The 18,723-nt window shown below is 33.1% G+C and overlaps 1 protein-coding gene across 3 annotated transcripts in view; it reads right to left on the reverse strand.

Annotated features, from left to right (window-relative positions):
* Positions 1-777: 777 nt before the first annotated feature.
* The window catches only part of LOC129804301 (uncharacterized), a 267,476-nt gene continuing 249,530 nt past the window's right edge, over positions 778-18,723 (reverse strand). For all 3 annotated transcript variants that reach the window (XM_055851467.1, XM_055851468.1, XM_055851469.1), the window contains 10 exons: positions 13,214-13,339; positions 12,372-13,120; positions 6,730-6,933; positions 6,503-6,638; positions 6,271-6,393; positions 5,910-6,179; positions 4,100-4,313; positions 3,919-4,035; positions 3,528-3,851; positions 778-1,650 (listed from right to left, as the gene is read on the reverse strand). In XM_055851467.1, coding sequence (XP_055707442.1) covers positions 1,436-1,650; positions 3,528-3,851; positions 3,919-4,035; positions 4,100-4,313; positions 5,910-6,179; positions 6,271-6,393; positions 6,503-6,638; positions 6,730-6,933; positions 12,372-13,120; positions 13,214-13,339 — 2,478 coding nt within the window. In that variant the 3' untranslated portion in view covers positions 778-1,435. The remainder of the gene's footprint in view (positions 1,651-3,527; positions 3,852-3,918; positions 4,036-4,099; positions 4,314-5,909; positions 6,180-6,270; positions 6,394-6,502; positions 6,639-6,729; positions 6,934-12,371; positions 13,121-13,213; positions 13,340-18,723) is intronic.

Below are 18,723 nucleotides of genomic sequence, written 5' to 3' on the forward strand. Positions count from 1 at the left end.
GTGATGTTCAAAAGAAAAAGAAGAGTCCGAAAGAGTAAGATAAACATATGCAATATATTTGAGGAAGAAAGGGATGAGAATTTCGACTTCATTAAATTTTACTGATCTAAAAGGTGTGCCAGAGCCGTAACTAAATAAATAAATTTCCTATTTTTAGACAGAATTAAAAATTGTAAATTTCTCAAGTTATAATGGATTTTATTACAAAATTTGAAGTCAGAAAAGATTCATGTGGAAATATTTTGTGTTATAAAATGTGGATATTTTTTTACTTATTATTGGTTCGATAAAATCGTTTTCAGCGTAAGAGTATCGTTCAAGAGCTTTAGTTTTTGTGTGCGATATTGCCTAAAATTTAACATGCAATTCAGCAAAACATATTAAATTATAGGTTTTTCAATATTGAAATCTAAAAAATCGTATTTCCGGATTTAGAATTGAAATTTTTTGTTGTTCGAACATTTTTGCCTTGAATTTAAAGAAATATACCTAAGTTTAAAAGAAATTTTGAAATTTCTTTACTGATGGTTTTAAATCGGTTTCATCTCTAAAAACCTGATTTAAAACCGCCTCCAAAATAGAGCGGTTAGCCGGTTTTTCGGTGACCGATTAACCGTTATTGGAATCACTATTCGAAACTTAATAAGACTTACAATAGTTTTATTTGGAGTTGACGATATGCTACCTTGTCATTTCCACCATATATATTTTACTACCTCTATTTTATTCCTTATATCCGGTTTTACCTAAAAATCTTAAACCAAAATAAAAATGCAATTTTTGTTGCTGTATAATGCATATTGTATATATTCAAGAAAAGTGTGTGAAATACACAAAAAGAATAAAATATGTATATTTGGAAACTATTAGTAAAAGTTTTGGAAAGAATAAATTGTATAATATAATAATTCTATTCTTCTCTCTGGCAGACTTAATGGCTAAAATGGCGAAAATAGAGTGACAAATACGTAAATTTATAACATTATTAGAGATATTTTTTTGTTCAATTAAATTATAGTAAAATAGAAATAATTTCAATCTCATCTACTCAATAATATAATAATTAAGAGTTGCATTAGTGGGTAAAATATTATAATGTTTTGTTTATGTAGGTACATCTGGAACTGCAATATGTTTTTTTTTTGAAACAGAAACTTGGAAAAGTGGTTTATTGTGTGTGATTTTTTTGTAAGTTAACATTTTTTCTGTGGTTTTTTTCTGGAGACAGAAAATTTTGAAAAGATATTGAGGAATTTGCAGTATAGAATGGTGTTTCAGGTGATTTTGAGTGTATGTGTGTGATTGCGTCTTGGAAATTTGGTGTAAAAGTTCAGTAAATGTTGCTCCAATATGTTTATGTACATATATATTACTCAAGAGTGGAAGCGTCTAAATTCAGCAAGATTGAAGTTAATGTTTTTGGGCTACCTCAGCATTAGAGGTGGACGGTGATTGAGTCAGTGATGTAAGGATTTGGAGATGATGGTGATGGTGTACTGGTTTGTGGCCTCTCTTCTGGATTTGTGGCAGGTTTTTGGTTATCAGACGTTGATGCGGAGCTCTGTGACTTTTTCAGTGCGTGACTCCAATTTGGCGGGAAATCGCTGGCCTCATCCGGCGACAGGGAAATATCAGCAATTATTCCACTTTCTGCAAGCAAAAGAAGTCCACACATCAATCACAATTTATTCGTCACTGGAGAAATGCCGATCTTTGGCAAAATTCTGCTGACATGAGAAGTCTTCAAAGCACTTCATAAAATGCATTAAATTTAAAAATGAGCATCATTATAAAATTCTTCCATATTTAGACCACTTCTTGCAGGAAAGCTATCGGTTAGCTTGTTTCATCTTATGGAAACTCGGATTTGTTCAATGAAAATCCGGTTTATAAGCCAACTTCAAAAGACTTGCTAATCATCCTCATAAGTCTGAGACAAAGAAAGCTCAAAGATTTATGTTAAAAATTCAATGTCAAAATTAAAAATTCATAGTTAGAAACTAATGGACTCATGATAAACAAGATCTTCTTGACATTTATTAGTATTTTAAATTCTTTAAGGTCCTTGGGAAAATATTATCAAATTTAAGAAAAATAATAAAAAAGATAATTCTACCAATCCAGCTAAGATATTTGGGAAATTTTCTGTTTTATGACTAGATGAGTTTTTGATTTAAACTTTATTTTAAAATTAAGAGTTATGTCTCAAAAACGGATTAACTAAAAAAAATCATTTTAAAACAGGCCCTATTTAGCGAATAGTTGCGTATAAAGTTAATATTTTAAAAAATGTCAGGATGTGTCTTTTTTAAACAATATTTTGCATACTAAAATATCCAGCTATTCAAAGGTTAAAAATGAATAAAAAAGAACATTTAACATATATTATGTCTCAAAAAAAGAAATTCATTAAATTTTCAAGTATGGCATTATTTAATATGGGTTCTTAAAGAGGGCTCACACTATTTCAAAATTGTTCTCTTAAATGCACCTAAAGTTTTGTAAAAAAAAAATAAACAAAATAAAATTAATAAATACTGATTTTAAACTGGTTTCCCTGCTTACTGAAACTCTTTAAAATGTTTCAAAGTGTAAATTTAAAACAGTGCCGGACAAAAGCTCGAAAGCCAAAATCGCCATTGCTAAAACTTTAAAAACCAAAATACCGAAAACCAAAATTATGAAAATCGAAAGTGTGTCGACATCCTGGAAGCCAAAATCCTGAATGGATCTAAATCCGGAAGAGTCACCAGGATTAAGGCGGTTAATACGAGAGGCTCGGTTCCTTAAAGGGACATTGCAGCCACCTAAGCAAGTAAGTAAGGTGTTTTTTGGAAACACGCTTAAGAAGACCTACTCTATTTCCAAAATTCCAATGTGAACAATTTAAAAAATAAAACTAAACTAATCCCTCCAGTTACTCCTTTAAGATTAAGAAAACTTTCTGAAAGCCAAAATACCTTTCTTTCTTAAAAGTTTTGCATTTTTCTTCCCAACTATTTCGGACTTAAAATCTAAAACGTTTGAGGGAAAAAGGGACACGAATTTTGATTCCAAGATTTTATTGATCAAAAAGCTGCATTGGAGGTATAAAAAAAAAAAATAAATAAATAAATAAACATAGTCTTAAAGCAGGTCGAGATTTCTGAGCGAGATTTTTCTGCTGATCATTTTCGGAATCAAGAATTATATTGAAGGTGTTACCGAAGTTCGTCAGCAAATGGGATCTCTCAAAGAAAACACTTTAACTTATTTCCATGGAATAGGTTTATGAGTTTTTTTTTAAGAGATCCTATTTCCCGACAAATTTCGGTAATGCCCTCAATAATATTCGACTTCACTTTGTAATCAAGAATGTTCAAATTGTAAACTCTATAAATATGAGCTCAATCGAAGATACTTCATTGAATAAAACAATTACTTTAGCTGTGATTATGAACGAATCTCATCTACATAATCATACTTATATAATTCCTAAAATCACTTCAGTCAGCAAATTTTGCAGCAATTGATTATGTATAACTTACCCATGGAACATTGGCTGACCAATGTAGTCGAACGGTGGTGTTTTCGTCCACTCGGCGTACTGCCCAAAGTGGATGCAATACATGTGGTAATTGGAACATTCTCCTCCACCAGTTGGAGAGTATTGGCAGAGGATCGTGACGGATTCGCGCTGGAGTTGCTGCTTCCAGCTCCAGAGGTACTTCCATTGCTAGAACCAGCACTTGTACTCACAGATGAACTACTCGTCCCAGATGACATACTGCTCACCGAAATTATGGAATTGGGACGACGAGCGGTCTTCACTTCCGTCTGACTGCCAGTGAAAGAATTTCGAAACTTGGGTGCTGCAAACAAAAAACAAAGTATCGCATAAGAGAACTTTTGAATTCACACTAATCGAAAATAACTTACTTTTGCCAAGTTGTGAAAAACTAATGGAACGATCATTGATTTGATTTTGGCTCGGTCTGATGTCAAGGCAGGGTTTGCTTCCAATGCCCATTGAGGACATCTCTAGAAGTCGGATTTCTAGTAATAGATGAAACCATTACAATCTAATGAAAATTCTAGTTGAATGATTTTTCTTATATACCTCGATTTTTCCTGGCTTGCTTCCAAAGGAGCTTGGAAATCTCTTCGGTCCATACATTCTTGATATCCTCAGACATACTCTGAAGTGTCCATGTGTCATCGGGCTTCCTTTTGCGGAACCAAATTTCGAATTTTGTACTTGAATCACCAACATGGGCAGTTAAACCAATATCGGACGTTTTTATGCTGTTTTTGTAGATATAAAGATCGAGATTCTGCAAAGGATATAAAATATTCAGTTAAGCTGTGTGTCCAAAACAGACTTAGGGGGAAGTGGGGTAGTAGTAAACAGGGGTAGTTGTAAACACTGTGAATTTTTTCATTAATTTTAAGACTCCAGGGGATAAAACCCATAAGCATTCATAGATACCATGGGGATGTATGTTCACAGATGAATGGTCAATAAAATCCTAATACATTAAAAATAAAAATCATTTTTCCCGAAAATGTTGATATTTCGATTATTTTGGTCATTTGGATTTCCACCTGGAAATTAAAAACTGTGTAAAATAATCGAAATGTAGCAATACCAGTTCTTTCCTACATCTTTTAGGATTATATTAATGCATTTACTAAAAAAATTGAGATTTTCATTGTTTTAAAAAAGTTAATAATTAGTCAGAAAACAGCATTTGGGGTAGATGTAAACAGGCAATTTCCCCGTAATTGTAGATGTCGCGAGTGTAGAATGAATGGTAAAATATTTTTCTTGGTATTGCGTCTCATGGTGGGAAATTTTTCGTTGGCTGTGTTCAATAAGAAGTCACATAATATCAAAATATGGGGAAAATCCATTGAAAAATGTCTTTGTTTTGCATGCTTTTTCTTTTTTTGCTATTTTAATTATTCTTTGTAAAAAGTGTAGTGATTTTTTGAATAATATACAGTCTTTATATATCTCTTAAGTAATTAAAATAATCGAAAGTGGTGCAAAGTTAATTTCAAGGGTGGAAAAAAGAGTGTTTACATCCTCCCCAGAAAGTGTTTACTTCTACCCCAGGTATTTTGTGAAAAGAGAAAAATGCACAGTGACACAATTTTTTTTTAATGGAAAACTCAATTATTTTCCAGCATTCGCATTACCCTCGACGAATTACCTATACCCAAGGGTAAAACATGAGCTAAGAAAGATTTTTCAAAAAATAACTGTGTGCTTGGAAAATCACTTCAAATTCTCATCTATCGAAAATGTTTACATATGCCCCAGTCTCCCCTACTTTTTAAGTCGAGAGACGACTTAGAGGGAAACTGATGAAAATGTAGTCTAATCATTATTTCGATTATAATTAATTTAAGCCGTCTTTAGGTTTAAGCCAGTTTGTCCATTAAATTTAAGGGGATTTCTGACACTTTATCTTTTCTTTTCTGAAGATCTACAATTTATCCAAAAATACGTTGTATTTTGTCGTTGTTTTTTGTGATTTAAGGTGTCTACACATTGGGAGCAATTTTCGTCAAAAATTGCGTTTTTGACAGAAATTTGACGTTTCCTCCTACAACGCTGCAGGGAATTTCCTTCAAAAAAGCAATTTTTGACAAAAATTGCTCCCAATGTGTAAAATCTAATGTAATAAATCTTGGTAAAATCTAATAATTCAGCCTTCGCACACACTCTGGTTTCCAACACTTCACGTTTTCTCAATTTTTTTTTAAAGGAAACTGACCTCTCTATCTCCTAATATTGTGAAAAGGGGCGTGGCTTAAAATTATTGAATGGCGAGTCTCAAATACTACCCAACAGTAAGACAAATCCTTGTAAAGATAGCCTAGTTTTTTTTTTTTAAAGAGGAGAAATGAAGAAATGATCCTACCTTCCGATCAGGAAATCTCCTGGCCTTGCTGAAGAGTACTAATTCTTCAAATAAGAATACCTGTCGCAATGATTTCTTCCCACCACGTCCTTGCCACACGAGAAATTCATTCTGACGCAGGAGTCTTCCTTGTTCTTTGACATTAACGTCACAGTCTCTTAGAGAGTCCATGGCAAGGAGATCATTACCATGGCGCAATTGAAAACGAACCATTTCCTCAGCCTTTTGGAGTTCTTCCAGATCTTCTGCAATATACCTCTGCGCTGATCCCTAAAGCACAAAAAATGGTGAAAAAAAAATTAATGTTGCAAATAGGCGTAATATTTCTTCAATGGGTGGTGAAGAGTGAAAGTATTCTTACTTGAATATTGGAGCAAGCTTTCATGAGTTGTTGAAGAAGAAGCGCATACTTTCCCATTCGTTGCACAGGCTTCAGTAAATACGACGCTAAATCCATCTTGTCGTTCAACTCCAGTTGTTTAGACTGTTTATTTTTAATTATGGGGAGGAGTGAAACAAATAAATTCTCACGATATACAAACATTTGAAGCATTTTTTTTATCGATTGAAATGCAAGAGAGGGATTATCTTACCTTGAAGAATGCCGTTCCGTATTCACTCATCAGGGAGTCACTTTTAGGCTTATTCTTGTTGTACAGGGCATAGAGATAGAATTTACTCTCATGTCGCAGGAAGGTTGATCCTACTTTAAGGGGATTCTTCTCAAATCTGAATAGGTATGGACAAGACAAGAAAAAAAACGAACCAATAAATTAGATTAATTTGAGATGAAGATCTCCAGGGTGTTGGGGTCTCTTACCTCTCGAGCTCTTCTAGGAAATACTGCTGGTGAAATTCATAGATTCTCTCAACATTCCCAAAAATGACATTCCTCTGACCTCTCAGTGCCTGTGGGATATCATCCCTCAGCAATTCCTGGGTGTAATTTTCAATTATATACTGCAGCGATCTGACATAGTCGCGTTCCGTTCCGATCATTTCTCGCATGATCAAGAGAAGCGTCCTAAATGGGATGGAAATTAAATTATTAATTTTACACCAATCACTGTTCCACACAATAAAGTTTTATGCAGTTTATATTAATATTTTTATGCATATTATTATCTATTTTTTTTATTTATTTTGAAACACGCTCATTCATGTGAGATCACTATTATTTTATTTAAAACTTGCTGAAAGAAAAATTAGCCGCTTGTAGAAAATTAATTTTAATTAATTAATTTGCTGCAAATAAGGATAAGGTTGAGCTGAATGGGAATTTAGACATAATCAACAAATAATAACAAATAACATTCTATCATTTTTAAAATTATTTTTAGTAATAAAGGTTTTTTTACTCAGGAGTGTCCTTGGTTGTGCTTTTTAGATTACTCTCAATTTAATATGGCTTCGTACAAAACGAAGCAGAACTTTTATCACAACAGAACTTCATACAGTTTTATTACAAAAAGTGCTGTATGACTTTATTTAAAAATATCGAATTGATAAAATTTATAAAAAAAATAGAATAAGTCTTTTAGGTAAAGGTTTAACCATTTAAGGACGATTGGAACACCGGTGTCCAATAAACAAAATAATTTTCCCTGAATACCTAAAGTTATTTTTTTCTTATCTCTGTACATAATTGTATAGTAGAAGGTTGAAGGAATCTAGAATATTTTTTGCAAGTCTCTAGCTATTTGCTATGTAGTAAATATTTAAGCTCAAAAATGGCGAATTTTTAAATTCTCAAATTCATAACTGCTATAATTTATTTTTTATAGTTCTAATTTTTTTTAAAGCAAAACACTTTCGGCAATAAAAACTACAATACTCATACATAATATTTTTCATTAAAACGAAAAATATTATTCATTGGTATTTTCAGAAAAATTACTTAAATTTTTGGACTATTTTTGTCCCTATCGTTCATAGAAGCATAAAAGGGACAGATAATCCTAACCGGCTTATGTAGGTGAGATTCTTAACGTGAGCTAACTCGGAGTGCATGCAAATTCGATTTGATGCTGAAGTAGGGAGACGCCATTCAGTTATCTTGAATCAAATTCGTGAAATTATACAAATTTTGTATTACCAAAATATCAAGGATTTGGATGAACTGACAGAAAAGTGTTATATGGGTGAAATGTAGACCAGAATGTACTCTATAATTTTGCCGTAGAACTTGAACTCATCGATTACTCAGAAGCCAAGATAAGCGAGGTTTTTTGTTTCTTAACTCGTTTTTTCATCCAGAGTGCCCCAAGTGTTCATTTGTTGAACTTCAACTAAATCAAAGAATTGTTGTATTTTGCGGGACTTTCCATTTAAACCCCTATTTTAAGTGTCTTGGTGGAGTAGAGGCAGTCAAATTGGCATCTGAGTGATTTCAAAGCGTTATTATGGGAAAAATCAATTTTTTCACACTTAAACGGCAAAATCGGAGTGATAGCGTAGTCTGATCGGAAAATGATGTATGGACGAAATGTAGAGACAAATGTGCTCTACAATTATGTTGAAGTAATCATCAAAATCTGTTCAGCGACAGTCGAGATAATTGAGGTTATGTGATATTGAAATTGGTTTTTCGACTGTGGCGCCCCTGGTGTTGGTCCCACGAAGTTCAAACATTCTAGAAAGTTGTAGCATTTGGTGAGATCTTTCGTTTAAGCCCTCATTCATCAAAATCGGTCACATAGAACCGGAGATATGATTTTTTGAATTTCGTGAACTTTGACCCCTCATATCTCCGGTTCTATTGAAACCACAGCGCGCATACGCACCATTTTGGAAACGTCCTAGACTGGACTACAACATACTAAAATTTCATTAACTTGCACAATGCCGTTTTTGAGAAAAGTGACTTTGAATTTCGATGAATTTTGACGCTATCACAGCGCCACCTGTGGTGACTTTTTGAACTTCCATCTGAAAGTGCTCATCGAGACGAAACCAAAAAGGTAAAATTTAGGTCGCTATGTTAATTAGAACCGGAGATAGAGGCCGGTCAATGTTTGAACTTTGACCCCTTATAGCTCGGGTCAGGGGTTATGGATCGACTTAAGTTTTTTTTTGTTTGATAGGTATAATCAACGGCTACAACATACTAAATTTTCAGCCCGATGCACAATGGAATTTTTGAGTTATTTAACTTTTAAGATTTAAAAATTTTCTTTTTAAAAAAAGCGCCCCTAGCGGTGGTTTTATGAACTTGCGATGTTAGAAGGGGAAGTGGCATTTTACGAGAGCTTTCCAAAAAGCCCTCATTTTTTAAATTCTGACAATTAGAACCGGAGTTATGGCCATTTTAAGAAATTTTTTTGGACCCTTATAGCTCGGGTCAGGGGGGTCGGGGGACCTTAAGTTTGGTATTGATGGAAAGCTCTAAAGCCCAGCTATAACATACTAAAATTTGAGTCCGCTGAATGCCATAGGGGCGGAGCTATTGAGAAAACAAAAAAAAGGGGGGTCTTCAAAATGGCGGAAGGAGGGGTGGGGGGTGGGGGGTCTATGCACCAAGTTGCAATTTTCACCCGATATATAACCTTTGCCGAAAACCGCAAGTCGATATCTTTTTTAGTTTAGGAGCTATTAAGCTCCAAAGAGCGGCCGGCCGGCCGGCCGGCCGGGAACGTAAATTAGCCACATATATATTCGTGATCAGGAAGTGCTGAAACACATTTTGGCCAAATTTGAGGTCGATCGGACGACATGAAATTTTGTTAGGATTATAGTAGGTGAGATTGTTAAGAATCTCACTTAATACACCGAATCAGACTCTGTTGGACTTTCCAAGGTTAGATGTAAGACTTATCATTGATTATATTTCTCAGTTTAATTTTATTGTTGATTTTGAGTCCGTAAAAAGTGTCTCGTCGTTAAAGGGTTAAAGACTATACAATCACTTAAAGTTCACTTTTTTTAAATTATCTTATTCTACAGAGGAATATTACTAAACTATCCATTTCCATTATTTTATATGTAGGCAGATCTTCTAGGCCACACCCATTTAAAGTACAGTAGACTCTCGCTCACTCGACTCTTTTTTGTTGACAATTTTCACATTTAATTATGAAGCTAATTATCTCAAATTCGCTGTAGTTCTTCCTATTTTATTGTGATTCTTTATAATTGAGCGCTTTTTGTGCAATTTACAAAGGCTTTGATGTCCAAATCTATCGATAAACCGGATGACATTTTGCCCCAAAATGCCCAATTGAGAGAGAGTGTACTGTAGACCAAATCACTTTCACTGTTTAGTGATAACTGAAGCAGAATATTAAAAATGTTATATTGCATAGTGTTCTGATATTTTTCAATGCCTAAATCGGACGAAATAGTGACAAAATAAAATGTTATGTGAGGATAGTAGGGCAGACTGGGGTAAAAAGTCACAAAACGGATATTTTATATTTTTACAAACTACTCGAACGCCTCAGAAATTTCTAATTAGCGCAGTTTTATAGGAAATTTACCACTATACAATTTTGTGAAAGTAATTCACCTCTATTTTGTAAGCAAATACATTTATCGTGCCGTTTTCTAAAAGGTAATTTTGTGACTATTCTCAAAAATGCTGGGGAAAATAGTATCAGGCATTGGATGTTATCACATTTTGATTCGCTTTGTTACGGGATTTCACGGGATTCCGTAAATTAAAAAAATATCCTAGATAACATATTTTCATAGGAAATTTATTCCTCTACACCTTTATAAATTACCGTTTTCTCTATCTGAACGATAAAAAACGCTTTTGAAGCTATTTTAGAAAAAAATACACAAAAGACTGCAAATCGTTTGATCAATGCAAACAACAAGCGGCGACACATGGCATTGACGTTTCTTTTCGCCGTGAGACATCATAAATTGTTTCGGTTTTTCTTACTTTTTGCTCCATACCTTTTGTTACTTTTTACCCCAAGTGGTCATTCTTAATAAAAGGATTTATTGAGATACGTATCTTTGTAAAATTCTGAAATAGATACCGGCTTCGTAGTCAAAGAATCCAAGTCATTTAGAAAATAATCATCAGTGTATAAATTTTGAATAATAAGTAGGCCAAAATTGATATATTCTTCAAGGGAAAGATTTCAAAAATAGGGCTAAAAATTTTGATATTTTTTGTTTTCTAAATTCCTTGTTAGAATTCTAAGAAACATACAACATTGAAGAAGGTCTATGGAAGCTATCTGTGGAAAAAAATTAAGTCGCTATCCTATTTATCTTGGAAGATACTGAATTTTGAAATTTTCGATTTGTGACTTTTTGCCCCAGTCTCCCCTACTCGTAAAATATGGGCGGAGTCTCGTAAGATTACCTTTTCCTAGCATTTCCGATAACATTATATTCTATTCTATTTAATAAATATTGAGTATTAACATTATCGCGTTTAATTCCAAAAGCACAATCACGCAAAAGATCGTGGTTAATTTTTGGTTAATGTAGTAAACTTTTGGCCCCTCCCACCGAGAAGTTAGTTTGGGTGGCTCTCTTTAAAGGTATCACAATATTCTGTTGTAGTAAAATTAGGATAAATATTTCATTAATAATATGTCCTGAAGGAATGTGGTTCTATCTCCTGAAAATATTTGACTTGTTTCTACTTTTGGGTAGGGCTATCGTCTTACACTGAGAAAAAAACGGGGGTGAGATTAACTTTTTTCCTCATAACTTTAACACTTTTTAGGTGTAAAAATATATCAACATTTTTTAATGTTAATTTTACACCTTTTTAAGGGTAAAATTAATATGAAGAAGGGTTACTTTAACCCCTAATACACCTAAAATATTTACATCGATTTCGGATCAATACTGCAGGGTAAAATTAACATTTCCGGAATGTTATTTTAACTTTTTAGAATTTCTCTTAGTGATTAAGTAGAGTACTAACATTATTATAATAATTATATTTTATTTTTAGAAAAAATAATAGATGATTTTCTAATAAGATTAAATTAAGAAATCATCAATTACTCGATCAATTAATCAATTAATCACCTTTGATTTTGAAATTCGGAAAATAATTTACGTCTCGGTGTATTAATTTAATTCAACTTCAAAGTCAAATAGAATAATAGCTGAGGTAAATCTTTCTTTACACGTTTCTTTTCATAAAGAAACATGAAATAAAACATTCTTGAAAATGTATCTAACATATAAGTACTTTAATACTTTCTTTAAATACAAATCACTTTTGATTTTTAAATTTCTCTATCACTTGAAGTTTGAAACCATAAACTGCACAGAGTTCTCTCACTCTTTTAAAATGTATTAACCACATAAATTCTGATAAATTTTTGAAGAGGTCTAAATATGAATCACTTTGAAATTACGATGGGCCTCTTCATTTTTAAAAATTACTGCTCAACTTGGAAGCAAGGGACTTGAGCTAATTTCCTAATTTAAAATGAGGAAATGCCCATTGCATTTCAATTAAGTGTTCTATTTTTGGATTGTACGTACTTCTGTGTTTTCTGATCCAAGCCAGTCTCCTCGTCCAACTCGGTCAAATGGAGATTGGACGAATGACAATGTAGATGGGAATTTGGCTGAAAGGGTGCTGGTATGTCGGTATGTTGCTTTTGTGATTCAAAGCAATCCTCCTCGAGATCGTCACTGTTGTTACTCTTTACGCACGCCAGAGTGGCATCTTCGAAGCTCTGGCATGAACATGCCCGTGTCAATTTGTCATTGCCCTCACATCGATCACATCCACCAAGACCAGAATCTGCCAATTTGGAGTGCTCTTCCTCGTCCTCTTCGAGATTTGCCTCTTCACTAAGTTCACGGTCCTCATTCTCTTCTTCTGCCAGCAGAGGCAGTGGTTGTTTGGTATCCGGATCCATTCTATCCATCCAGCAATCGCAGATAGAAACTGGGGTAGTCTTGGCAGGTGGTAGCCTCTGGGGTGTACTGGTCTCAATGGGATTTTCACACTTGCTCCTTGCTTTGGCATTGTCTCGACAACGCTCAATAAGACCCGGATCCCCAATTTTTTCTGCCAATTTCTGCATCTCCTGCTGCACATCATCCTCTTTGAGATGCAGGCCCAGCAGATGATGCAACCTAGCAGCTCCCTCAATTCTCTCCCGTGTCGTCTCCAATTTCTCACTAAATTGCCGAAGGCTCTGTTTGAGAAGACATGCACTGTCCTTGAGATTCTCTATTTCCATGGTGGCCTCATGAAGATCTCGACCTTTGGCAAGATGTTTCTGCAAATTACCAACATATTAAGTGGATCACCTTCCTCATTCAATGCATATGGCAAATTGATTGTGAGAAAGTGCAAATTTGTGTCAACTCACCATCGATATGAAGTAGAATTTCTCAAAATCTTGCTCTTGATCTTTAATTATGTCGCCCGATTCCAGTGGAACTTGTGTATATTTATGCAGAGATTCATCACCGTCGTTTCGCATCCACGTTAAGACCTGAAGTGAAGTGAATATAATTTTTTTTTGTATGTGCAATTCCAAACACTATAAGTGTAGTAAGGAGTGAAAGAAAATAGAGAAATTAAGAGTAATTAATAAATCACCAATGAATTATTAATTAAATTACTATGCTGTAAACATGGTGAAATGGGTGCGTGCACAAATATTTCTCTTATAGTGATCTTCACACTGAGGGAAATGGATCTGGGAGCCGGGGTTAGAAAGAGGTGTTAAATATGCACCATAGCAATCGGGGTTTAGATTTACACCAGAAAAGAGTGAAAAAAGTGAAATTCACACCAACTTTGCTTTATAAAAATTAACTCTGCCGAGTGTTATTTTCACACTGTTCATACAATCTCTGAAAAAGCACATAAAAAGTATTTTTCGTCATCTAGGACAGTCACAAATATGTCTTGAGTGAATTTAATATACTTTCGCTCCATTACAATATGAGAAAGATATATTAAATGTATTATTGAGGAAAATAAATCGCCATAGAAGATTTAAAGCTCATCGAGTGTTAAATTTACACTGCTAGTAATGACGCTAAGAGACTACAGGATAAGTGTGAAAAGTACACTTAAACAGCGTATACTGAACACCTCCCTGGGGTTAATGAACAAAAAGACGCTATTAATTTTTCAGATTACTCATTTGGTTCAGTCTTTCTTGTGCGTCGGTCGACTTGAAACAGTAGTGTGTGCCCGCGTGAGTGTTTTCTTTGTTTTCGTGAAAAAAATTTATAATAGGATAAAGTTCTGCGTGAAAAAACGGTAAGTGTTCGAATTTATCTTTAGTATTGCAAACAAAATGAAATATTTTCCAGAAAAAGAAAAAAAATCCGATTTCTATGAAATAGGCAAATGCTGTGAAATTTGTATAATTTCTGTGTTTAATTTTCTTACTATTATTGTGTAATAATATGTATATGCTTTATGTCTGTTCTAAGATTGAAGAGAATTGTTAAATCAGGATAAAATTAGCAAATAAAAAGCATATGTTGTGTAGGGACGTGATTAAGATAACTTGAAATTTAGGTGCAATTGTAACTAAATTTCATTGTCAAGCAGCACACCATCACATTAGTACTCATTTTGTTACTAATTTATTCATTATTTTATGCCTTATCACAGTTTTTCGGAGAAAACAAACCCTATTCCAGAGAACTTTAAATATTGGAATTGCAGCGGTATTAAACATAGAGATGTCGACGTAGTCACCTTAGGGATGCTGCGATTTATGTGGGTATGTCGAATATCTCATAATTTTGATAAAATTTAATTTCTTATTTTTTGTCTGCATCTATTTTTTAGCTTTTGTTTGACTAGTTATGATCTGGACACAAGTTCTGCACACTCGGAAAACAAGCTTTTGCGGACCTCAAGGGAAGCGTAACGATAAGGACTCTCCCTCTAAAAATTCACATTGCTGAAGGTAAAATTTTTACTTTATTTTTAGAACGTTTTATTAAAGAAGTTTCGCAAATTTTCTTTCATTGATCATTGCATTATGTTTTTTATATAGGTAGGTACTGCTTGACAAAAAATAAAAAAGTAAAAAGTAAAAGAGTAAAAATATTATTCTCTGTTTTGTAGGGAACTAATTCGCTGAATTATTTGTTGTCATTTTCATTAAGTAACTTTTTCTGCTTTTGTACTCATGAATTTTAAAGGAAAATCCTAAACTCAACTCCCACAAAACTTAATTTTACTTTTTTATTTACGTTTTTCACATTATTTACCAACTAAGTAATTTTTTTGCGATTCAAATATTAATTTTTTGGGCACATTAATTAGAATGATCGTTAATTATTTTCCCGTCCTATTGACAAAATTGTAGAAAATAAAATTTTAAGTAATCATCATTTCACAACAACTTTTTAAGATATTTTTAAAGTAGATTCTAGTAAATACTATTAATAACAAAACAAAACTATTTAATCTTATTGTTCAACCATCTTTTTTTGCCACGAATTATCCCACTATTATAAATTTGAATGTTAAAATAATAAAATTTTTTAATTTTATTTTTTTTTAAGATTGGCAGCGCCACTTTGAATAAACTGTACATCGAGCTTAGTTAGGACTTTGGATTTATCCCTTAGACTTCCAAACGAAAATCGCTTCTACAAAAACAATGTCGCTTAAATGTTGGTTGACTAGAAAGGGCCCAAAGCAGCTGCTACAAAAGATTTGGTAAGATCAACAAAAATAACATATTCGACACGTTGATATATTTTTTTTATAAACCATACTCGAGAAGTTAGACATTTAAAATATTGTCTTTTAATTGTTATACCAAAATTAAAAATTTGAAGTTCCCGTTTTGTAAAATAAACTTGATTTTTAAACGAGGTTTTTATAATTTTAGTTTTAAAATGTGTAGTCTCTTTTTTTATTAATTTATGCGTTGTCTTTTTAAAAGTGTTTGTTTCTCTTTCCAGATTCAAAAAAACTTGGTACATCTTTTGATCTACACAAGATTTTACAACTTGGCCTGTTCGTGACACAATTCGAGAAAGGAAAAGGAATTGTGGACTCCAAGAAAAGCCAAATCCTTTTCGGTCCAGTATTGAACGACTACGATATTCATTCATGTAAAGATGAAATAATAAAAAAAAATGAAAACCAGCTATATTTTTTTATTGGGATGGGTGTAATATGTACACTCAACGGGGGTACAATTATTTACACTGTAGATAGTGCTACTATAAACCTCAACGTGGTTTATCTATTTTAAATACCATTGGTGTAATAATAAACCTCGAAGGGGTTTCAAATTCATTTTATGGCGTCGGTGTAAAATCTACACTCGATGGGGTTTGATTTTTCTATTCAATCTTTTTAACCCCCGCCTATTACCAAATTTACTACCGGAGAGGTTTGGTTGATTCGGGGTTAGAATTTGGTGTGAAAAATAACCCCCGATTTGTGCATTTTTCACACTCATATTTTTCTCAGTGCATTAAAATTCCTTATGAAGAATATATGGATTTTATATATATGAGAAAAATATAGTGGCAAGTGGCATGTAAACGGCTCTATTAATTACGGAAATCTTGTATCGAGAGAGAACTTTCTTTGCATTTAAACAATAATCATACGTATATTTCAATAAACACACTTTTTCACTATCATCTTTCCGGATGATGAATCAGTTTTTTATATGACGCAAAGTTGAGTGATCTTGTCTATAAAGAAGCTTTGTGCACTATCTCCATAATGCAATGTTAGAAAACTTTTCATTTTACACCTAAATGTTTTTTTTTTATTGTTCGGTCGAGACTTTCTATTATAGTGAATCTTCTTGGATTAATTAATATATGATCATCTTGGCTCATAAGGCTGAATTATTCGAAATAAATTCAAGCAAATTGTTTCTATCTGATGGATCAGCCATATTACTTAATTCACTGAATATTCGAATTTATATATTGGAATTTTTTTGCATTTGCTTGAAAATATAGTCGTTATATTGTGTATCATAAAAAATAAGATTATGTAAAAGTGTTAATAGATGTGTTAAATTTCTTTACATCACAAGTTTGACATTGAATTATATCCAAATATACTGATACTTTTTTAACACATTTATCGATTTTGATGTTAAAAGTGAAATTGGTTAAATACGAAAAGTTTACGTATTATTGGAACTGGATTAAGTAAAGTTCTATATTTTACTGTGATCGTTAATTCATATTTAAACTCATAACGATTTATTTCGCGAAAGATGGCCCAGAAAAAGCTATGCAAGCCATTGTTCACAGGCGATAAGCGCGAGGAAAACCTAGATCTTTTCCTACAATAAGATATAGCTAAAGTAAATTCAGGATCTTGGCTTGAATAGTCTTAAGACCGACTTCAAATATCTTCCTGAAATATTTTTGAATAAGAAGACGCGGAGGTCTGGACTGAACTACGTCTTAAGGCCGTTACCCTATTAGGGAAAAGTGACTGAAAATTATTATTATAGTATTGAGATATTGTACTACAAGGTAATAATTTTTACAATGTCTTTGCTCTTTAACTTTTGTTTGTAAATACGTTTTCAAAATTTCCAATGAGAGTGAGCGAAATGACTAGATCTAGGTCTCACTCACTCTCATTGAAATGTTAAAAACATGTTTACAAAACAAATGTTATCGTGCGTTGGGCATAATGCCCTAAAAGTTTTTAGGATTTTAAGCTTTAAAGGACAATGGGCAAAAGTGGTCTATGGTGCGACCAACAATGAGACCTATATCATTGAATTGGCCCTGGTATAGGTAAAAAGTTTTGTTCCGGGACTAAAGTTCTAGACCATGGGGGAAAAGTTCTAGAATAAAAAAATTATTTTCGTAGAAGAAAAAAAATCTCTTATACGAAATGTGCGCATTTACACTGTCTGATTTTAAGGGAAAGAATAAATTGTAACATAAAATATATTAAGTGACTGCATATTCTCGAAATAGACATAAAAGCATATGTCTTTACAATGCATTACATGCGTAGGAGGACATTGAAACATGATGGCTCAAAGTCAAAACTTGAACCCTTATATCTCAGAGATTTATCAACCGAATTTAATCAATGAATACTCAATCAAAAGGTCTTGAAAAATCTTATAAAATGACGGTATAGATAATTTCACAAGTCGATGGCAAGGAGCGCTCCAGGTTATCAAAGTTTTCAATTAACAAGAAATGTGTTAAGTTTCGAAACTATTCAACCGATTTTAATAATCCTATAATATGTATGTCTGATACTTTTATAGAGAGAGATATGGCCTCATTGTATTCATCGATTTCAGTAGAATCATTACATATTTTGACTTATTTTTCTAACTGTGATTTATTTATTTATTTTATTTTGAAATCGTAATCAGATTTTATATGACTGAATAGCCTTCCATAAACCTTGTTCCCAAGCCGAGTTTCAGCTTTCTCAGAGAGGAGTTGTCGTGGAAAGAGCCCTCATTTTGTATGGGAACTGTTGGAAGGAGTGACGGGACGAAATGTATATATACACGGTTAAAGAGCCTTCCATTGCCCTTGATCCTATGCCAAGTTTTTGATTTCAACTTCTTTTCACAAAGGAGTCATAGCGGAAAAAGTCATTATTTTGTATGGAGGCTACAAGAAGGAGTGGAGGGGGAGGAGCCTATATACATAATTAAAGAATCTTTCATAAACCTTGATCCCATACTAAATTTCAGCTTTGTACTTCTTCTCAGAGGAAAGTTAAAATGAAAAAAAGTCCACTAGGACTATTGAAAGTAGGAGTCAAGGGAGGGGGTAGTATCCATGGATAAATAGCTTAACTTAAGTCATACATTGAGTGCATACCGAATTTCATGAAGATTCCTTTAGCTGATGTTGAGTAATTCGATATCAAAATAGT

The sequence above is a fragment of the Phlebotomus papatasi genome, chromosome 2 (genome assembly GCF_024763615.1).
Source record: "Phlebotomus papatasi isolate M1 chromosome 2, Ppap_2.1, whole genome shotgun sequence".
Lineage (NCBI taxonomy): Eukaryota > Metazoa > Arthropoda > Insecta > Diptera > Psychodidae > Phlebotomus > Phlebotomus papatasi.